The sequence below is a fragment of the Chiroxiphia lanceolata genome, chromosome 9 (genome assembly GCF_009829145.1).
Source record: "Chiroxiphia lanceolata isolate bChiLan1 chromosome 9, bChiLan1.pri, whole genome shotgun sequence".
Taxonomy (NCBI): domain Eukaryota; kingdom Metazoa; phylum Chordata; class Aves; order Passeriformes; family Pipridae; genus Chiroxiphia; species Chiroxiphia lanceolata.
This window is the reverse complement of record NC_045645.1, coordinates 13,121,144-13,137,379: the sequence shown is the minus strand read 5'-3', so window position 1 is coordinate 13,137,379 and position 16,236 is coordinate 13,121,144. Positions and strand designations below refer to the sequence as shown.

At 45.4% G+C, this 16,236-nt stretch overlaps 1 protein-coding gene and 1 long non-coding RNA gene across 7 annotated transcripts in view; both read right to left on the bottom strand.

The window, feature by feature from the left end:
- The window catches only part of PDE4B (phosphodiesterase 4B), a 198,522-nt gene that overhangs the window by 8,025 nt on the left and 174,261 nt on the right, over positions 1 to 16,236 (bottom strand). For 5 of the 6 annotated variants that reach the window (XM_032697262.1, XM_032697263.1, XM_032697264.1 and 2 more), the window contains 4 exons: positions 5,179 to 5,272; positions 1,007 to 1,185; positions 453 to 551; positions 150 to 314 (listed from right to left, as the gene is read on the bottom strand). In XM_032697262.1, the coding sequence (XP_032553153.1) occupies positions 150 to 314; positions 453 to 551; positions 1,007 to 1,185; positions 5,179 to 5,272 (537 nt within the window). Of the gene's footprint in view, positions 1 to 149; positions 315 to 452; positions 552 to 1,006; positions 1,186 to 5,178; positions 5,273 to 6,013; positions 6,609 to 16,236 lie in introns of those variants that run through there. The other variant, XM_032697265.1, reaches the window with a different exon arrangement.
- LOC116791350 lies at positions 9,387 to 15,400 on the bottom strand. The gene is made up of 3 exons (XR_004358703.1): positions 15,389 to 15,400; positions 11,438 to 13,577; positions 9,387 to 9,396 (listed from the first exon to the last, which is right to left on the bottom strand). It is a non-coding gene; the product is annotated as an uncharacterized LOC116791350 (long non-coding RNA).

The following is a 16,236-nucleotide window of genomic DNA, read 5'->3' as shown; positions in this document are numbered from 1 at the left end:
ATTCCCTGGGATCCTGTCACTGGTCCCCACAGAGCAGAGATCAGTGTCTGAAGGAGTGCAAACTGAGCCCCCGGAAGATCAGGAAGTGCCCCTCCCACCTTCAAACACAACCCTGCCCACCACAACTCAGCTGAAACAAGGTAACTCACATCCAGGGCAGGGGTAGAGAGCAGAACATGGGTGGACTGGGCAACATCAGCAGCGTGGAGGCTGTTGTGGTAGGCCACGTCCGAGTGGTAGTGATCTTCCAGTGTCATCATGTACGTCACGAACGTGTCCGAGGAGATCTTGAATGTTTTCAGGAGATCTCGCTCCTGTGTAATAAAAGATACAAACATACAGGCATGTATCAAGTAAGAAGGTCGTGCTGGAGAAGACAACAAATCTGAAAGCAATAAGAAATTAAAGTAGTGCCATAAAAGAATAGCAAATTTGGGCAGGAAGTGACAAACCTGGAATATGGCGTACATGATGCAGGTGAGGGGCCTGTTGTGGGAATATCTGGCCACGTTAAATATGTTCAGACCCCATTTATTCAGATCTTCCAGTTCCTTTTGAGAGGACAAAAAGAGAATAATTACATTATTTTTCCAGACAATTCTGCATTTCTCACTTGCACCACGTCTTCTGGTGTGAAGAAGTTCTATCTTTGAACTTTCCCAAAAGTTCCAAAATATGCAAATTTAATAATTATTGTAATTATGTAAGTGCATGAATATGTGTACTTAATAAACTACAGGAACACAGAGTAACTGTGAAGGGCTGATTTTGTGTTTGATAATTGCTCTCCTCAGCCTTCATCACTTTTCTTCTTATTATTTTAGGGATAATTATAAGCATTTATAAACATAGAATATGCTGTTAGGGCCTGCTACCATTAATTACAACATTTTTAATGGTCACATCACTTCAGGATTACTGATTACAGTTTTACAAGGGGGGCAATCATTCATCCAGTCCTTTCCCAGCTTCCAGCTTTCCCCAGAATGGCAAGAATCTGTCATACCTTGGCCAGATGATCTTCCTTTTCAGTTTTCACGCCAAATCGTGAAATGCTGGTGTTATTTAAGCTTGAACTATGCATTAATTTTTTCACTCCGCTGATCTGTGTCATGAGCTGCTGTTTTTTCTTCTTCTCTCTGTCCTTTTGGGTGGGAGAAGGAATCTCCACATCATTCTGCTTGTCTGTAACAAATCAAGGTGAAATGAGCCAACACCGTTTGCAGCACAAGCACTGGTCACACCTCCAAAATCAACCCTTGGCTTTGCTCACTAAGTGGCTCCACACGCCAGTTCAAACCCAGGTGTTCCTGCCAGGGGTCTTGTATTTTGGGACCCAAAAGCCAAAGCAAAACAGTGACACAACCTCTGGTTCCTCTCTGAAAGACTGAACCTGCCACTGAGCCCTGCTGGGACACTTGGTGTGATTTTTGGGGTGTCCTGTGCCGGGCCAGGAGTTGGGTGCAATGATCCTGATGGGTCCCTTCTATCTCAGCATATTCTATGATTGTTTAAGACCAGGCTGCTTTCCTTGTAGTCATTTTCATGGTGCATGGTGCATGGGACACAGCACATGCCCAGGAATGTGTCTCTATGTGTGGATGTGGCACTTGGGCACATGGGTCAGTGCTGGGGATGGCTGGATTTACTAGTCTAAGAAGGCTTTCCAACCTAAATGCTTCTGTGATTCTCCATGCCTGAAGGGCACCAGGTTCTGTTCGTGGCTAAATCCCAATTAATTTTTATTACCTATTTTAAGGGAAATATACATATCCCAACAACACATTTTTCCTCATTAAAGCTTAAAAAGTTTGTATTTTCCCATTCCCTATGTTGGTAATTATTAGTGTCAACATCCCCTGCTCTTAGAGCACCAACCCAGTAACAAATCTGTGACACTGATTTATTAAAGGTTTGTCCTTTACAAATATGTAGAGAATAACATACAAAGCACAGGCCACATTCTTCTTGCCATTCTCAGAGATAATAACAATATTAGTCCACACGAAATAGGTACAAACTTGGCTGTGGAGATGTGTTTAATAAACAAATAAATCAATAAATATCTCCACATATGTTATTTACTGCCCTTAGAGCTGATTTATTTGCTGAATTAAAGTGGAGATACACTTGCTCATTACTTCCATAGAAATAATTTTTCATGGACTCGTAGAAAAAGCTATAATAATCTCTTTGCACCTTTGCATTCCTGAGGACCTTCAGAGGGACAAGGCCTGTAGGCATTAGTTACTTTTGCCTTGGCTTAATTAAAATCCTCTGAAATCAGAACTACCAGTGTATCTGCAGCACTGCAATTAAGAAAGAAGCCATTATTCACAGCAACAGCCTGGCTGACATCAGTGGGTGTTTCCCTTGCGTGTTTTTGCTGAACCACTGAAGGACTTTCCTCTACATAATCTCCTTAGCAATGACTAACATTAAGGCAGTGTAAAATGGACATTCTTGGACAGAAATCTCTGATTTGTTAAATCAAGTGTCCCTGGTGGTGGCAGCAACACCCCTCAGCCCTTAGACAGAACTTGTCCCAAAAGGGCACCATGATCTTCCCTGTTTATGTGATGGGGCCAATAATAAAACCACTGTTTGTCATCTTTGACCTTCACATGGATCTAAAGGTGTGCCCAGTGACTGCAGGACTGGACCTTCTGCAGAGGACATCACTTCTTGGTGCCTTCTCAGCTCATTTAATCATGGAATCACAGAATGGTTTGAGTTGGGAGGGACCTTCAAGGTCACCCAGATCCATCCCCTGCCATGACAGGCAGGGACACCTTCCACTAGACCAGGTTGCTCCAAATCCCATCCAACCTGGTCTTGGACACTTCCAAGGATGGGGCAGCCACAGCTTCTCTGGGAAACCTGTGCCAGGGCCTCACCACCTTCACAGGGAAGAATTTCTTCCCAATATCCCATCTAACCCTGCCCTCTGGCAGTGGGAAGCCATTCCCCCTTGTCCTGTCACTGCGGGCTCTAATAAAATTAAGAGACTGAACGAGATCACATTATCTGGTTTTAATATCTGTAAATTATCCCAATCTAACAAGTGCTGCTTAGAGATAAATGAATGTCCTACCCACATATTTCTTTTTTTGTTTGTTTGTTCAACCTCCTCAGCTGTAGGCTCCTGTTATTTTGTGTGTTCATTTAATTTTAAACCAAATTTTAGGGGGGAAAAAGTAATTCATAAAAAATGTAACAGCATGACTTCCCAAAATAGCTTGATGATCCTTTTAAAAGCTTTACTCATTTTTTTTTTTTTTAATGGGAGCAATCAGGCTGCAATCTGGCCCAGTCTGGAGAGCCTGCACCACTCAGCACCACCACGGCCCTCACACTGCCACAAAACACAGGCTGAGTGGCTGAGTGGCCTCACACTGCCACAGAACACAGGGACGTCACTGTCACAGAGGATGGGAGGAGCAGCAGAACAGGAATGAACAGACCATTGTCCAGACCTGTAAAGGGAAATGCAGTTGCCTGACCCAGTCTGAGTAAGGGAATAGAAAGAATTGAAAGACATGGACCTGTTAGAGCAGGTCCAGAGGAGGCCATGACGCTGCTCCCGGGGCTGGAGCCCCTCTGCTCTGGAGCCAGGCTGGGAGAGCTGAGGGTGTTCACCTGGAGAAGAAAAGGCTCCAGGGAGACCTTAGAGCCCTTCCAGTGCCCAAAGGGGCTCCAAGAGAGCTGGAGAGGGACTTGGGACAAGGGCCTGGAGGGACAGGACAAGGGGGAATGGCTTCCCACTGCCAGAGGACAGGGATAGATGGGATATTCTTCCTATGAGGGTGGTGAGGCCCTGGCACAGGTTGCCCAGAGAAGCTGTGGCTGCCCCATTCCTGGAAGTGTCCACGGCCAGGCTGGACAGGGCTTGGAGCAACCTGGTCTAGTGGAAGGTGTCCCTGCCCATGGCAGAGGTGGAACTGAATGGTCTTTGAAGTCACCCCCAAGCCAAACCAGTCTGGGATTCCAGGATTCCATGAATAACACAAACCCATTAGTACCAGCAGCAGCTCCAGCTAATCAGCCCCTGCTGAATTACAGACTCCACTGACTTTAGTGTATGTGTGGTTTATTTTTGGTGGCCACATAAGCAATTCCAGCTGAGGCCCATCCTGCTCCACAGACTTGCACCTAATGGGAAGAGCTGATGACCAACCAGCTCCCTGAACATGCCACTGTGGCCGTGCTGTGTATCCCAGGCTCTCCAAGCAGTGGCTGCTGGCTGGCAGCTGGACAGCCTTGCTCCTAATTACTTGTTTTAATTCATATTCTGGATGTCACAGTAAAGCTGAAGACTAAGACAGGGTCATTGGATCCCACAAAGCAGCTCCAGACTTCCATGGATTATTAATGATGTGATGTGTCCTAAATGCAGACAGCAGTTGCAGTTGCAACTGGCCACTGGAATCACTTTAAAATCCCTTAATGGAAATAATTGTGTGTCATGCGGTGAATGCACCCAGGATCATCTTAACCCCAGGGCACAATTCTCCACGAGCTCCAATATCCCATATCTCTCATTGTTTGGAGCTGCTGGACTCAGAGATATGTATGAGGGTACTTTGCTACATATCATTTTATATGCAAATGATCACAAATTCTAAAGCTGCTTCCACAGAAGATTCTATTTCTCATAATAAATATATTTGTTGACACAGAGGATTCATTCATGTCAGTAGTGCTGTGGGCTCCGGCAAAACTAATGAAATGTAAAATATTCTCTTTAGTCTTTATTCTGACTTTTGGTGCAAAATGAGCAAATTCACACAAAGTAATATATAAAATGTCTGGGCTGAGTCTAATCTGAACCCTGTCTCTGAAGGGGAAGATGCAGCTGAATGAGGCAGTAGTTGTAAGTTGAGCTTGTGTGACTTTGTCCTTTACATAAGGTCAACACAAAAATCAAGTACTGCATAAAGCAGCTACCAACTGCCTCATTCAATCTGCACAGCAAAATCCATTGGTTTAGAGAAGGAATTCCTCTGTGCATAGACTTACTCAAACACCATCATTTTCCTCCCCATATCTATTTGAAAGTGAAAACCCCAGCATATTTCAGTAATGCTCTGCCCCAAAGGAAAGCTGGGCACAAGCAGTGATTAGGCTGCCATTAATCTTTCTCTGAGTCACCCGAAAGCTTGGGATGTGATTCCTTACCCAGGAAAGTGTTGGAAATGTACTCAGACACCTGGTTGCCGGAGCGGCTCATCTCGGAGAGGTGTGTCAGCTCCCGGTTCAGCATCCTCTTGAACTGGGAGGGGAAGAGCACAGACAAAGATGGCATTTTTCTGAATCCTTTCCCAAATCAACCCAATGTTAGCACAGGTGAGTCCACAAACAAGATGTTAAAAGAAAAATTCTGGGAATATTTGGAATGGAGTCAGAGCCATGGTTTGGTTTCATTTAGATACTGTTCAGCATCACCATGACTGGATATTTCTTTTCAATCCACTAAACTACACCATTCATTTCCTCCAAAGACGCACATTAGTTGTTACTGTCACAAATGAGGAAATAACGTTTCAGGTAATTGCTCTGAAAGCTCAAATTCTTGTCAGGGTTAGAATTCTCCATCCTATAACCTTCTCCTGTTCTGGATTTTGTAAGTTTTCTCCATTTTGTATTATGCAAGGAAAAGACAACTGCATATCCAGAGGAGAAATATGACATAAATCTGAAGATCTGCTCAGCTCATTACAGTAAAATGTAGGATTCAGACATTATTCCCCCACATATACATGCTATAATCCTCCTGATTTTATAATCAAACATTTTCATCGCTGCATCATTTTATCCTGCAACACTGAATTCCCAAAGGGATAAAAAAATTCCATACATGTACTCTGCATGCACACTACACACATGTCGAGTTCTTGCCAAAATACACATAAATAACCATTTAAAAAGCATTTTTTTCCTGATAGAGGTTTTATCCAAGCAACACAGCACAAAACGAACTAGCCATTAATAGTCCTTTAGGAATTAAACCCACCTTAATATAACCCCAAGATACAGATAACAAATAGTTTGCTTCAGGCATTTTGGAAAACTCCTCGCTACCGTCCACAAATCCTCCTGGAGAAATCACCGGTCAGACAGGAGAGCTCCTTAGGAACACGGACACCCCCTTCCCCAGTCCAGGAAAAAAATCAGCGTTCAGCAAAGCCAGCGATCCCCCAAAGCCCAGCAGCTGCTAATCCCAGACAAAGCCAAGCCTGGCATCGCATCCTTGCCGAGCCTGCCCGTGGGTGGATGTGCTCGCAGGAGAGAGGAATGAAATCAGGGATTGCACAAAGGAGCGAGGACAGATCCGAGTGGATTCAGCCGGATGGCTGGAAGCACTGGGGAATTGGGAATCATCCCGGTTGCTCAGTTGGCTGAAGGGGGTCCCCACTCCACATTAGGCTCGCTCAGCTGAACATCACGCCAGAAAAATGATGCTGCTTTCGGAGGGGCTGCCAGCTTTAGTAACAGCCATCTTTTTAAGGGAGATTAAAATGGAGGAAGCTCGGGGAATATTTAAATAAGGCAAAAGTAGGCAGCAATCTCTTCTCCATTCCTGCTTTGTTTAATCCTCATCCTTACAGAGACTGATTTTCAAAGCAGGTAGTCCTATATGGATTTTTAAAAGCATCATTTTCACATTTTCAGTGGGATCATTTTTTTTCTCCTTTGAGGTAAAGGGTAAAATGTAGCAACATAGCAAAATGTACCCTTACAAACTGGAAATATCTTCCAGGTAAGAGGTATAAACTAATAATAAGCTTAAATCTGTAACAAATGCAATTCATAAATTCTTTCTCACAAGAATATATTCTTGTAAGTGTCCCTGCCCATGGCAGGGGGGTGGAACGAGATGAGCTTTAAAGCCTCCTCCAACCCTAACCATTCTGTGATTCACAATCTAAACTTCAAGATTTAATGATTTCTACAATTTTCATTTCAAACTGAAAAGCAATCCCTTTATTAGGAAGCTGGAGCTGTTCTTTTAGCATGGAATCAAAAGAAAAGCCCATTGTGCTGTGCGTGTGACACAGCCCCCAGCATGGAATCACTTGGGATGTGCAGCTCTCCTGCTGCTCCAGGACGTCCTTGGTGATTGCTGCCTGGAACACCCCGCACAACAGTGCCCAGGATTCCCAAAATAAAAGGGCCATCTTTGCTCTGAGATGTTTTTCTGTCTCTAGCCACCTTCACTGCTACCAGTCTGGCTTGGCAGGATGGCACGAGGCTTCCTCATGTGCTGTGGGACATGTGGGGCATGGGGGCAGCCTGTGCCCCTGCTCCCTGCTCCCTCTTTGCCCAGGCTGGAGAAGGCATGGCTCCAGAACATCCAGATGGGACTCCAGCTCAGCCTTCAGCTACAAGAAGCACATGGAGCAAAGGAAGCTGTGACCCACCTTCTTCTCTCCTTAAATTCATTATTATCAGAAGTGGGAAGCTGATGGTACCTCCCTTTTACCCTGTGGCTGTCTGTGCAGACCAAAGATGGGGTTCTACCTGCTGGGGACACTGCCATCATCATCCCTGCTCTCTCCTCTCAGGAAATTTTAACTGTTTTCCCATCAGGAAAAATTCTTCCCTGTGAGAGTGGGGAGGCCGTAGCACAAGTTGTCTGGAAGAGCTGTGGCTGCCCCATCCCTGGGAGTCTCCAAGGTGAGGTTGGACAGGGCCTGGAGCAACCTGGGATAGTGGAAAGTGTCCCTGCCCACAGCAAGGGGGTTGAAACTGGATGATCTTCAAGGTCTCCTTCCAACCCAAACCATTCTATGATTCCATGATTCTCTTGCAGCATTCTCTGCCTTGCCCTGCCAGTGTCGTAGAATTATGGAATGATTTGGATTGGGAAGGATCTTAAAGCTCATCTCATTCCACCCCCTGCCATGGACAGGGACATCTTCCACTACACCAAGTTGCTCCACGCCCTATCCAACCTGGCCTTGAACTCTCCCAGGGAAGGGGCAGCCACAGCTTCTCTGGGTAACCTGTGCCAGGGCCTCCCCACCCTCACAGCCCAGAATTCCCTCCCAATCTCTAATCCAAACCTATTCTCAATGTCACACAGTGAGGCTTCACTTTCCAGGTTACTCAAACAGCTTAAATATTGTCTCGTGATACAAGAAGGAACAGGATGTCAAGGTGGATATCTCATGGGATACGGGCAGGAGGAGGATGTGAAGGATGCTGGCTGCTCAGGAGGACATTCCAGAGCACTGGGCCATGGGCTTTTGCTCACAGGGTCTCCTCTACACTCCATGCCAACCAAGAGGGACAAAAGCATTTTTGAAACTCCCAAGAGGAGCCTTAGTGTTGGAGGATGAGTGGCAGCAAGGATGAAAACCAAGGCAGAGAAAGGCCGTGGGAGGGGAGGAGGGCTCTGACCCCATCACTCCTCACCGTGACGTATTTTCACTGGTCACAAGCACCAGCCAGTGACACGTGAGCACTCCTACAGCCTGACAGCCAAGCATGTGCTGAAACGCTCTCTGGATCGAGGCCTTTATCTTTACAAGGAAAACACCATCATCAGATGATCACACAAATGACTTTTAAGCACTGCTGAATCAGTCGGGTTTTCTATACAATCGCCCCTTTCAGTTAAATGATCCCAAGTGATGGACAAACATCTGATAAAAATGCCTTTACCTCACAACTGGCTCCATAAAGCACAAAGGGCAGCTGCTCCCTTTTCACAGCAGCACAGAGCAATTAAATGGTCTGCGCAAGGTCACCCAAGCCATCTGCAGCAGAGATGAGGACAGATAAACAACCTCAGGATCCCCATATCCGATCTGTAACAGGGAATCTGTCCCCCACAGCTCCTCCAACAGCCTTAATCTCCTTCACTTTTCCAGACTTTTAATCAGCAACCTTTTATAAACACAGGCAGCAGAATCAAAGCACTGCTAGAAGAACTATCAGGGCCAAACCCAGCTGAGACACCCACGGAGCTGTCGGAATTCTCACAGGATTTGCAAAGTTTATTATGATTTGCCATCTGAACGATGCTGGCACCTAAACAAGATTTACTTAATAACATGATGCCCTTTCAAAAACATACGGTCCAGCATGGACCAAGGCATGCCGGCTGTCTTCACTGCTCATGGGGTGTATTTGGGATTTTTCCTGAGCTACCCTTGATGTCAGGATGCCCTGGCAAGTGCTCTGCCACTTGCCTGCAGGGAGCAAGCAGTTTGCTGCCTCTGCAGGGATCAATGGCTGATGTCACGAGTAAACCTCTGTAATGATCAGGTCCTTAAATCGATGCGACAGCAAAGGGTAAAACAAACAGATTGTGGGTTGTGATGAGAAAATGCCAACTGCTCCATGCCAGGCAAACACAGGGATGGGGCTTCAGAGAGCTTGTGCTCTCCCCTCGTAATTATGGTAATGCCCATCAGCAACATGGGCAATTACGGTAATGCCCATCAGGAGCATGTGGACCTGTGCTGCAATTTTCATTATTAATAATCATCTCAGTGCCTTTTCCAAAGGAATTTAGCACTGATAGCCTTGCTGCACAGATGGGAACTGAGGCACGTGCATGCACAAGGGTGGACACAGGAGGGAATGACTTTTAAGGGTGCTTCCCTTAAAAAGAATTAAAATCAGGAAAAGGGCTCAGTGCTCCCTTCCCTCTACCCGAAACTCCAACCACAGGACCATGCAAGTAACACAATCAGCTGATGAGAAGAGTGCAGATAATGGAAATAAGATGAAGCCCAACTGCAATTTTCCATATCCAAAGACACATGGTGGTACAGCTGACCTTCCCAGCAAGTCACCACACTCTGGAACCATCTGGAGGGTTGTGTGAGAAACAGCCACAGCATTGCTTGGAGCTTTCCTGTTTTGCATGCTCTGAAGTCACTGCAGAAGTCATCTGCACCAAATTAAGTCTACAAGAATTGAATCACTCTTTGATTACCAGCAGTGACCCTATCCCAGGCATCCTCTGGTTGAGGGAATCCGCAGTTTCTTTCCAGCTTTCCAGTCATGCGTGCGGGCGGTAATTTCCTTGATTACCATTGGGAAAGTTCACTCACAGTTCCCCTCTTGCCTGCCCACACCAAACCCTCACTGCTTAGGATTTTTCTCCACCAGAAGTTGCAATATTTGTATTTACTCCTTCACTGGAGTGTGGGGCAGAAGAAGAAACTTTGGCCTAATTTAAGATAGAATTTGCCAGATGTAGGAGCCCAACTGCACTGTGAGGGCTCTGGCTCTGGGCTCACTGTGTGTGATACAGAGTGACCTTCCTGTGGCCTTCCACTGCCTAAAGGGGCTCCAAGAGAGATGGAGAGGGACTCTGGACAAGGGTCTGGAGAGACAGGACAAGGGAGAATGGCTTCCCACTGCCAGAGGGCAGGGTTAGATGGCATATTGGGAAGGAATTGTTGACTGTGAGGGTGGTGAGGCCCTGGCACAGGTTGCCCAGAGAAGCTGTGGCTTGCCCCATCCCTGGAAGTGTCCAAGGCCAGGTTGGATAGGGCTTGGAGCAACCTGGGATAGTGGAAGATGTCCCTGCCCATGGCAGGGGGTGGAACAGGATGAGCTTTAAGGTGCCTTCCAACCCAAACTATTCCATGATTCTATGGTATGACTCAGATGGGAACAGGAAACATCCCCAGTGCTTCAGTATGGAAATTCCCACTCTTCTGGCTCTTTATGGAAGGAGCAACTCTATTTCTCTCTTAGGGAAAGCCATGAAGAAGGACAGACAGTTCTTGGCCTTTTCAGTCCCACACAGGCTCCAGTGATAAATCCTGCTGTTATTCCTGTTCCTATTCCCCTTTGGAGTACAGCAGCAGAGGTGTTCCTGGTGCATCACAGGCAGAATAAAGACAGGAGGATGTATCTGCTGCTGATGTAAATCCTTTGAAGTCAATTTACACCAGCTGGGGTTCCCTGAGGCCAAGAGTCCTTATGCAAAGAGGCTGCTTAAAAAAGTTTTAGTCATTTGCAGGAGCTGAGGGCAATTCCAAGATAAAAGAGCTGCTCAGATGCTGTGGGGCTCCGTCCTGGAGTACCTATGGAGAGAGGGGTCCCACCCCACACTTTGATGGAGGAATCTCGGTGCAGATCTCCAGTGTGTTAAAGTGTTTATAAACTCCCTTCCCGGTGACCCACCCTTCTGACGCAAACGTTACATCCCTCGCTCCTCCACCGCTCCTAGAAATCCCCAGAACAAAAGGATTTGTGGTACAAGGGTTACTTTCGCCTTTGATTCCGCACAGAAGCAGCTGGGCTGAATCCTCCTCACTTAATTACTCAGGTAAATCACTGCAGGTCCAGAGGCGCAATTAAACTTTGGTGCAACTCCATTTAACAGCTCTACTCCTGGGAATAGTTGGATGCCCAGCTCTGGGAGCTGGGAGGAGCTGACGCTCACCTGCCCGTGTGACGGAGCGGGAACGATAGTCCCATCGGAAATTATTTACACACAGGAGGGAAATTACTCATTCGTGTGTACGGCAACCGGGTCAGACAGCCAGTGTGTAATGCTTCTGTCTGGACCTCTGGGTGCTCAGAAAGGATGGATGGGGCAGTCTACTGCAGATTTAAAAAAATATGGGATTAATATTATCCCCGTGCTTGAGAAGCTTGAAGCTTGTTTTACCCAGCCCTCTCATCCTGACAGACCTCATTCCTGTATTGCACAGAGACCGAATCCTTAAGCAGACCAAACTCCTGGATTTTTGAAGTATGGACCACTTCTTTTGTTGTTTCTTGGCAAGTTTGCAAGTCAAGAGTTAAAATTCTTTAATTTGTAGGAGCAGTAACCCTGCTTATCTGTGTTTTCTTGCTCTTACATCACTTACAGAAAGGACTGTGTCAAATGAATTTGCAGCAGTCCTTGTTACTTCATAATTCCTACTGATTTTCCTTTCTAGGCACTCCCATGGAGGGTGATGGGAAGGTGCATTTAAATGCTTAAATAAAAAAAACAAGCCTGTTTCACCCTAATCAGCACTAAAGGAAAAAGTTTTCAGCTGTATTTCAGTGCCTGAAGAAAAGTGGAATGGTTGCAGTCAACTATCAGTCATTAAAAAAATCAAATGTTTTTGCAACTCTCTCTAGTTCTTGTTTCCTAAAACAATATCATGTTTAATGTGTTAGAAACTATTTTTAATGAGATACAAAGTACTATTTGTTTTTTGGGGTTTTTTTGTTTTCCCTTCAGCTTATTTTTTAAACCAAAAAGTAAACACACGGTTATGAAATCTCCAATTTCACATCAAAGCAGAGTTGATTTATATATATGTTCAAAGGAAGACTTTAAAGGAGCAACATCATGACCAACTTGTTGGCCTGATGTTATTAGAATAATTTAAAAATCCACAATGTAAATGTTGATAAATAAATAGCATGTTGCCATAAATCAGCATGTGGCTGCTCATGAAAGCAATAACATATATCTGATGTAGACAGAACAATATTCAGATTTTACCCGTGAAGTTTAGCATTTCTGAGAGCAGCAGAACCTCCCTTGGGTGGGACGGATTTACGCAACACGGGGCTTAAAAAAGTGATGAATTGGAACCTGAAGCGGAGTGTGCCTTTCCAGCTCATTTCCAGCCAAATGAGACTTGAAATATGCAAATTGCATTCGAATGCCGGAAAGAAAAAACTCCCTATAGGATCCTGCCCAAGGAAAGCACTGTGGATTAGCGCTGCTTCGAAACCATACTGAATTTCTTCATTTCAAAGCAGGCTCGGGGCATGTTACTCACTTGCTGGGAACGGGTAAGGCAGAGGAAAAACCCCTCCACCCGCTGCGGGGGAATGGGTAAGGTCATGGAGAAACCACCCCCTTTGCTTTCCTGAAAATGAATGTGTCATGTGTTTATAAGGTGTGCCTGCCTGGGTTTGTGTTGGCACACGGAGAAATGCCTGCAGGGCCAAATCTGCTTGCCGCCTCCTCCGGCGGGCAGTCCTGCAGCAGCTCCGGCCCAGGAATGCCAGCCTCGGTGTATCCAACACCATGGATGCACCTGGGATCCAACAGACCTTGGCTTAGGTTTACATTTGGGATCCAACAGACCCTGGGTTAGTTTTACATTTGGATTGATATGAAATACTAGGACTGGGAGAGTTTAAGATTTCACAGAATCCTAGAATGGTTTGGATTGGCAGGGGACCTCGAAGAATATCTCATTCCAGCCCCCTGCCATGGGTAGGGACACCTTCCACTAGACCAGCTTGCTCTGAGCCCCATCCAACACTTATTTCTCCCCATGTGATGTGACAAAGCACACACTGTGTGTCTCCTTGGGTGGAAAAACCACCAGTCAGTGGGGTTTGGTCCAGCCTGAAGCTTGAACTGAAGCTTTGGGTTTCTTTGGAAGAAGCTTGGGTTGATTTCTGCGTCATCCAAAATGCTCTTCCTACATGAAGACTAGGCCTCTTCTAGCCAATTAATACAGACTTAATTAATATCTGGAGTCTACATCTCATCTTACTGGATTTTCTATGGATTTCCTCCCCATTAATACCAAACTACACAGGGCAAGAACCACCCAGAAGCTCAGCAATGATCTCCATGGAATGGCACTCTCTGTCCATCATTGAAAGGTTCATTTTATAAAATAAATTGCGCTGTTGGGAGGAAGAACCACACAAGTGGCACATCACAGCCAAGGGGTAACTGCTGAGAGCAGTATCACCTTTCCTGAGAAAGGTGGTACCCATCACCAGCTGAATGTAGTGGGGTGAGTGTTCATACCAGTTTCTCATCCTAGCACTGCCTTTATTCTTTACTCAAATAAGAGGTGAGAAAATAAAAGCAGAAACAAGCAAAAACACTCATTCTGCAAAATCGTTTTTAGAGTTTTACCAGGTGGAAAAGTGTTTGTTGTGTTAACTGCAAAAGGAGAATCGGGAAGGAGAGGTGATGAGAACCAGCCCATGCTGAAGGCAAGGAAGCACCAGCAAAATTAAAACCTACAGCAGCTTGTTTGTTGACACAAAGTTGATTAAAGAAAGACCTGATGCAGCTGACAACATCTGTGGCCTGGAGAGCAGATAGTGCTGCAGGAGGCTGCAGATCTCAGACCAAAATCTTGTGTCAGTCACACCCATACAAACCACACTGCTGAGGCCTTCAGTGCCAGAGGAAGCCAAACAACTACGTAAGGAGAGCCCACAAACCACCCAGCCACTTGCAGGGAGCAGGCAGAGCCATCCCTGCTCCTCCGTGGAATCGGGAGATGCTGGACATTTGGATTAAATAACCTGGATTAGAGTCTCAATCTTCAGAAAAAAACCCAACCCAAATCAAACAAACAACAAACAACTGAGAGGGAAGAGCATTTGTCATTTAACAAGAGAGCAATGCAATTAAACACAGGATTTTGTTAATCGTATGAAGTAGCAATTTAAATTTAATTTAAATTTGAATCAAGCTCTGCAGTCATCATTTAGGCAAATTCAGCTGGGGTTTTACCTGAGTAGGAGAACAGGCTCTGGAAAATTCAAATAACTTTGTGCCCTGAGATGACTTTTCAAAGATGCCCACGATGAAAAAAACTCTGGCAATTTTTAATTGACAGAAGTCTGTTTGCTTCAGAAAACACGGGACAAAAGAGTGAGTCCTGGGAAGAAGTCAGTTTAAGTCCTGGCAAGAAGTCAGGATAGCTCTACAATACAGTATCCCCCCCCAAATGTGGTAGCTGGTCCTGCCAAAATGAAAATGAGCCTAATCCAAGCATCAAAACCATACAGAAGGCACTAATTAATGTAAATACATTTAAATGAAAAATCCTTCTCACATAGAGATAGGCAAATGCACTGCAGAATCATTTTTCTGTGCTAAACCAGCAGATCATTTAGCTATGCTAAACCAGCAGCAAGGTGAGGCACTTCTGGTTTGTTGGCTTTAAACACTGAGCAAAGGCTTTAATCGGAGGAATCTCTCCCTCTAAAGAGCTCTGATGATGAGTCTTCAACGCGCTAAATCTCCACAACATGTCCTGCCTTTGATAACACACCATCTTTCAATTAGGTTTCACTTAGTGCAAATATTTGGATCACCAAGTGCCCCAGTGAATGCAGTTGCTCTGCAACTGGGTGAAAAATTAGGACTTGGAGTCAGATTATGGAAACTGGCCTGGTCCACAAAATGAAGATCAAAAGTAGGACTGCTCCAAGTATTAAGCCCTGCTTTGAAACCCTTCATAGCTCACCTTCATTTTAAGTGATGCTTCTCTTCTGGGATGTCACATGTCTCCAGTATCCTTGCTTCACTCCAGAGAGGTCCCTGCTCTGAACAGTTAGTCACTCTCCAGTCCTGCCCTCAGATCATGATTCATTTAGAACCTGCCTTTGAGCTATTATTTATTTAAGCCCCACCCTAATATGTTATAACGTAGAAGTCTGAGAATGCAGAACTCTTAAAACCCATCATGTCCTACTAAAAGCAGGATTGTTTAAAGGACATGCCAGAAGGTCCTGGGCACCGTTGTGTCTGGGAGGAGGGATGACAGGTCCCCACAAAGGCTCCTGGGAAGAGAGATTTGAACCAAATTTCTACCCCCAAAGTCTTCATCTCTGCATCAGCAGCACATATGCTGTGCGTGGCTGTGGGATCTCCCTCAGATGGGCTTTTCCCACACATTTACCACATCAATCCCAGAAGATGAGAAAGCATCCACCACTCAGAGTCCCTCTGCTCTAGGAAGATATCTGAAACAGTGGCACTGACTCCTAATCCTGTACCCACACTTCCCACAGCCAACACTGCAGATTTCCAATATTTCATTTTTTAAATATTTGAATCAGTTTAACTAGGATATCTGACAGCCCAGAGAGCTGGCAAGAGCAAAATATTAGACTGTTAAATGCATATGGCCCCAACTATCCGCACCCCACTTTTATGGCATATTTCATAGAATCATAGAATATGCTGAGTTGGAAGGGACCCATCAGGATCATTGAGTCCAACTCCTGATTTTTATGCACCTATAAGCTAACTGATACAACCAGAATGATATATATTTTAGAGGCCAAAGAGCAAAGGAGGAAGAATATGATGGATACAGAGACGGCTACTCTAGAAGTCCATATATCATGATGATGAGAACTGATACAGAGGAGCTGACTCAGACCAAGCTTTCCTGAACATCCATGAGGAGCTTTGAGGGGTTTCACAGTCTGGGTCAGAGCCAGTTCCCTCCTCACCCAGCAGCCTTCTCTGGAACCTCTTGTTCATCACTC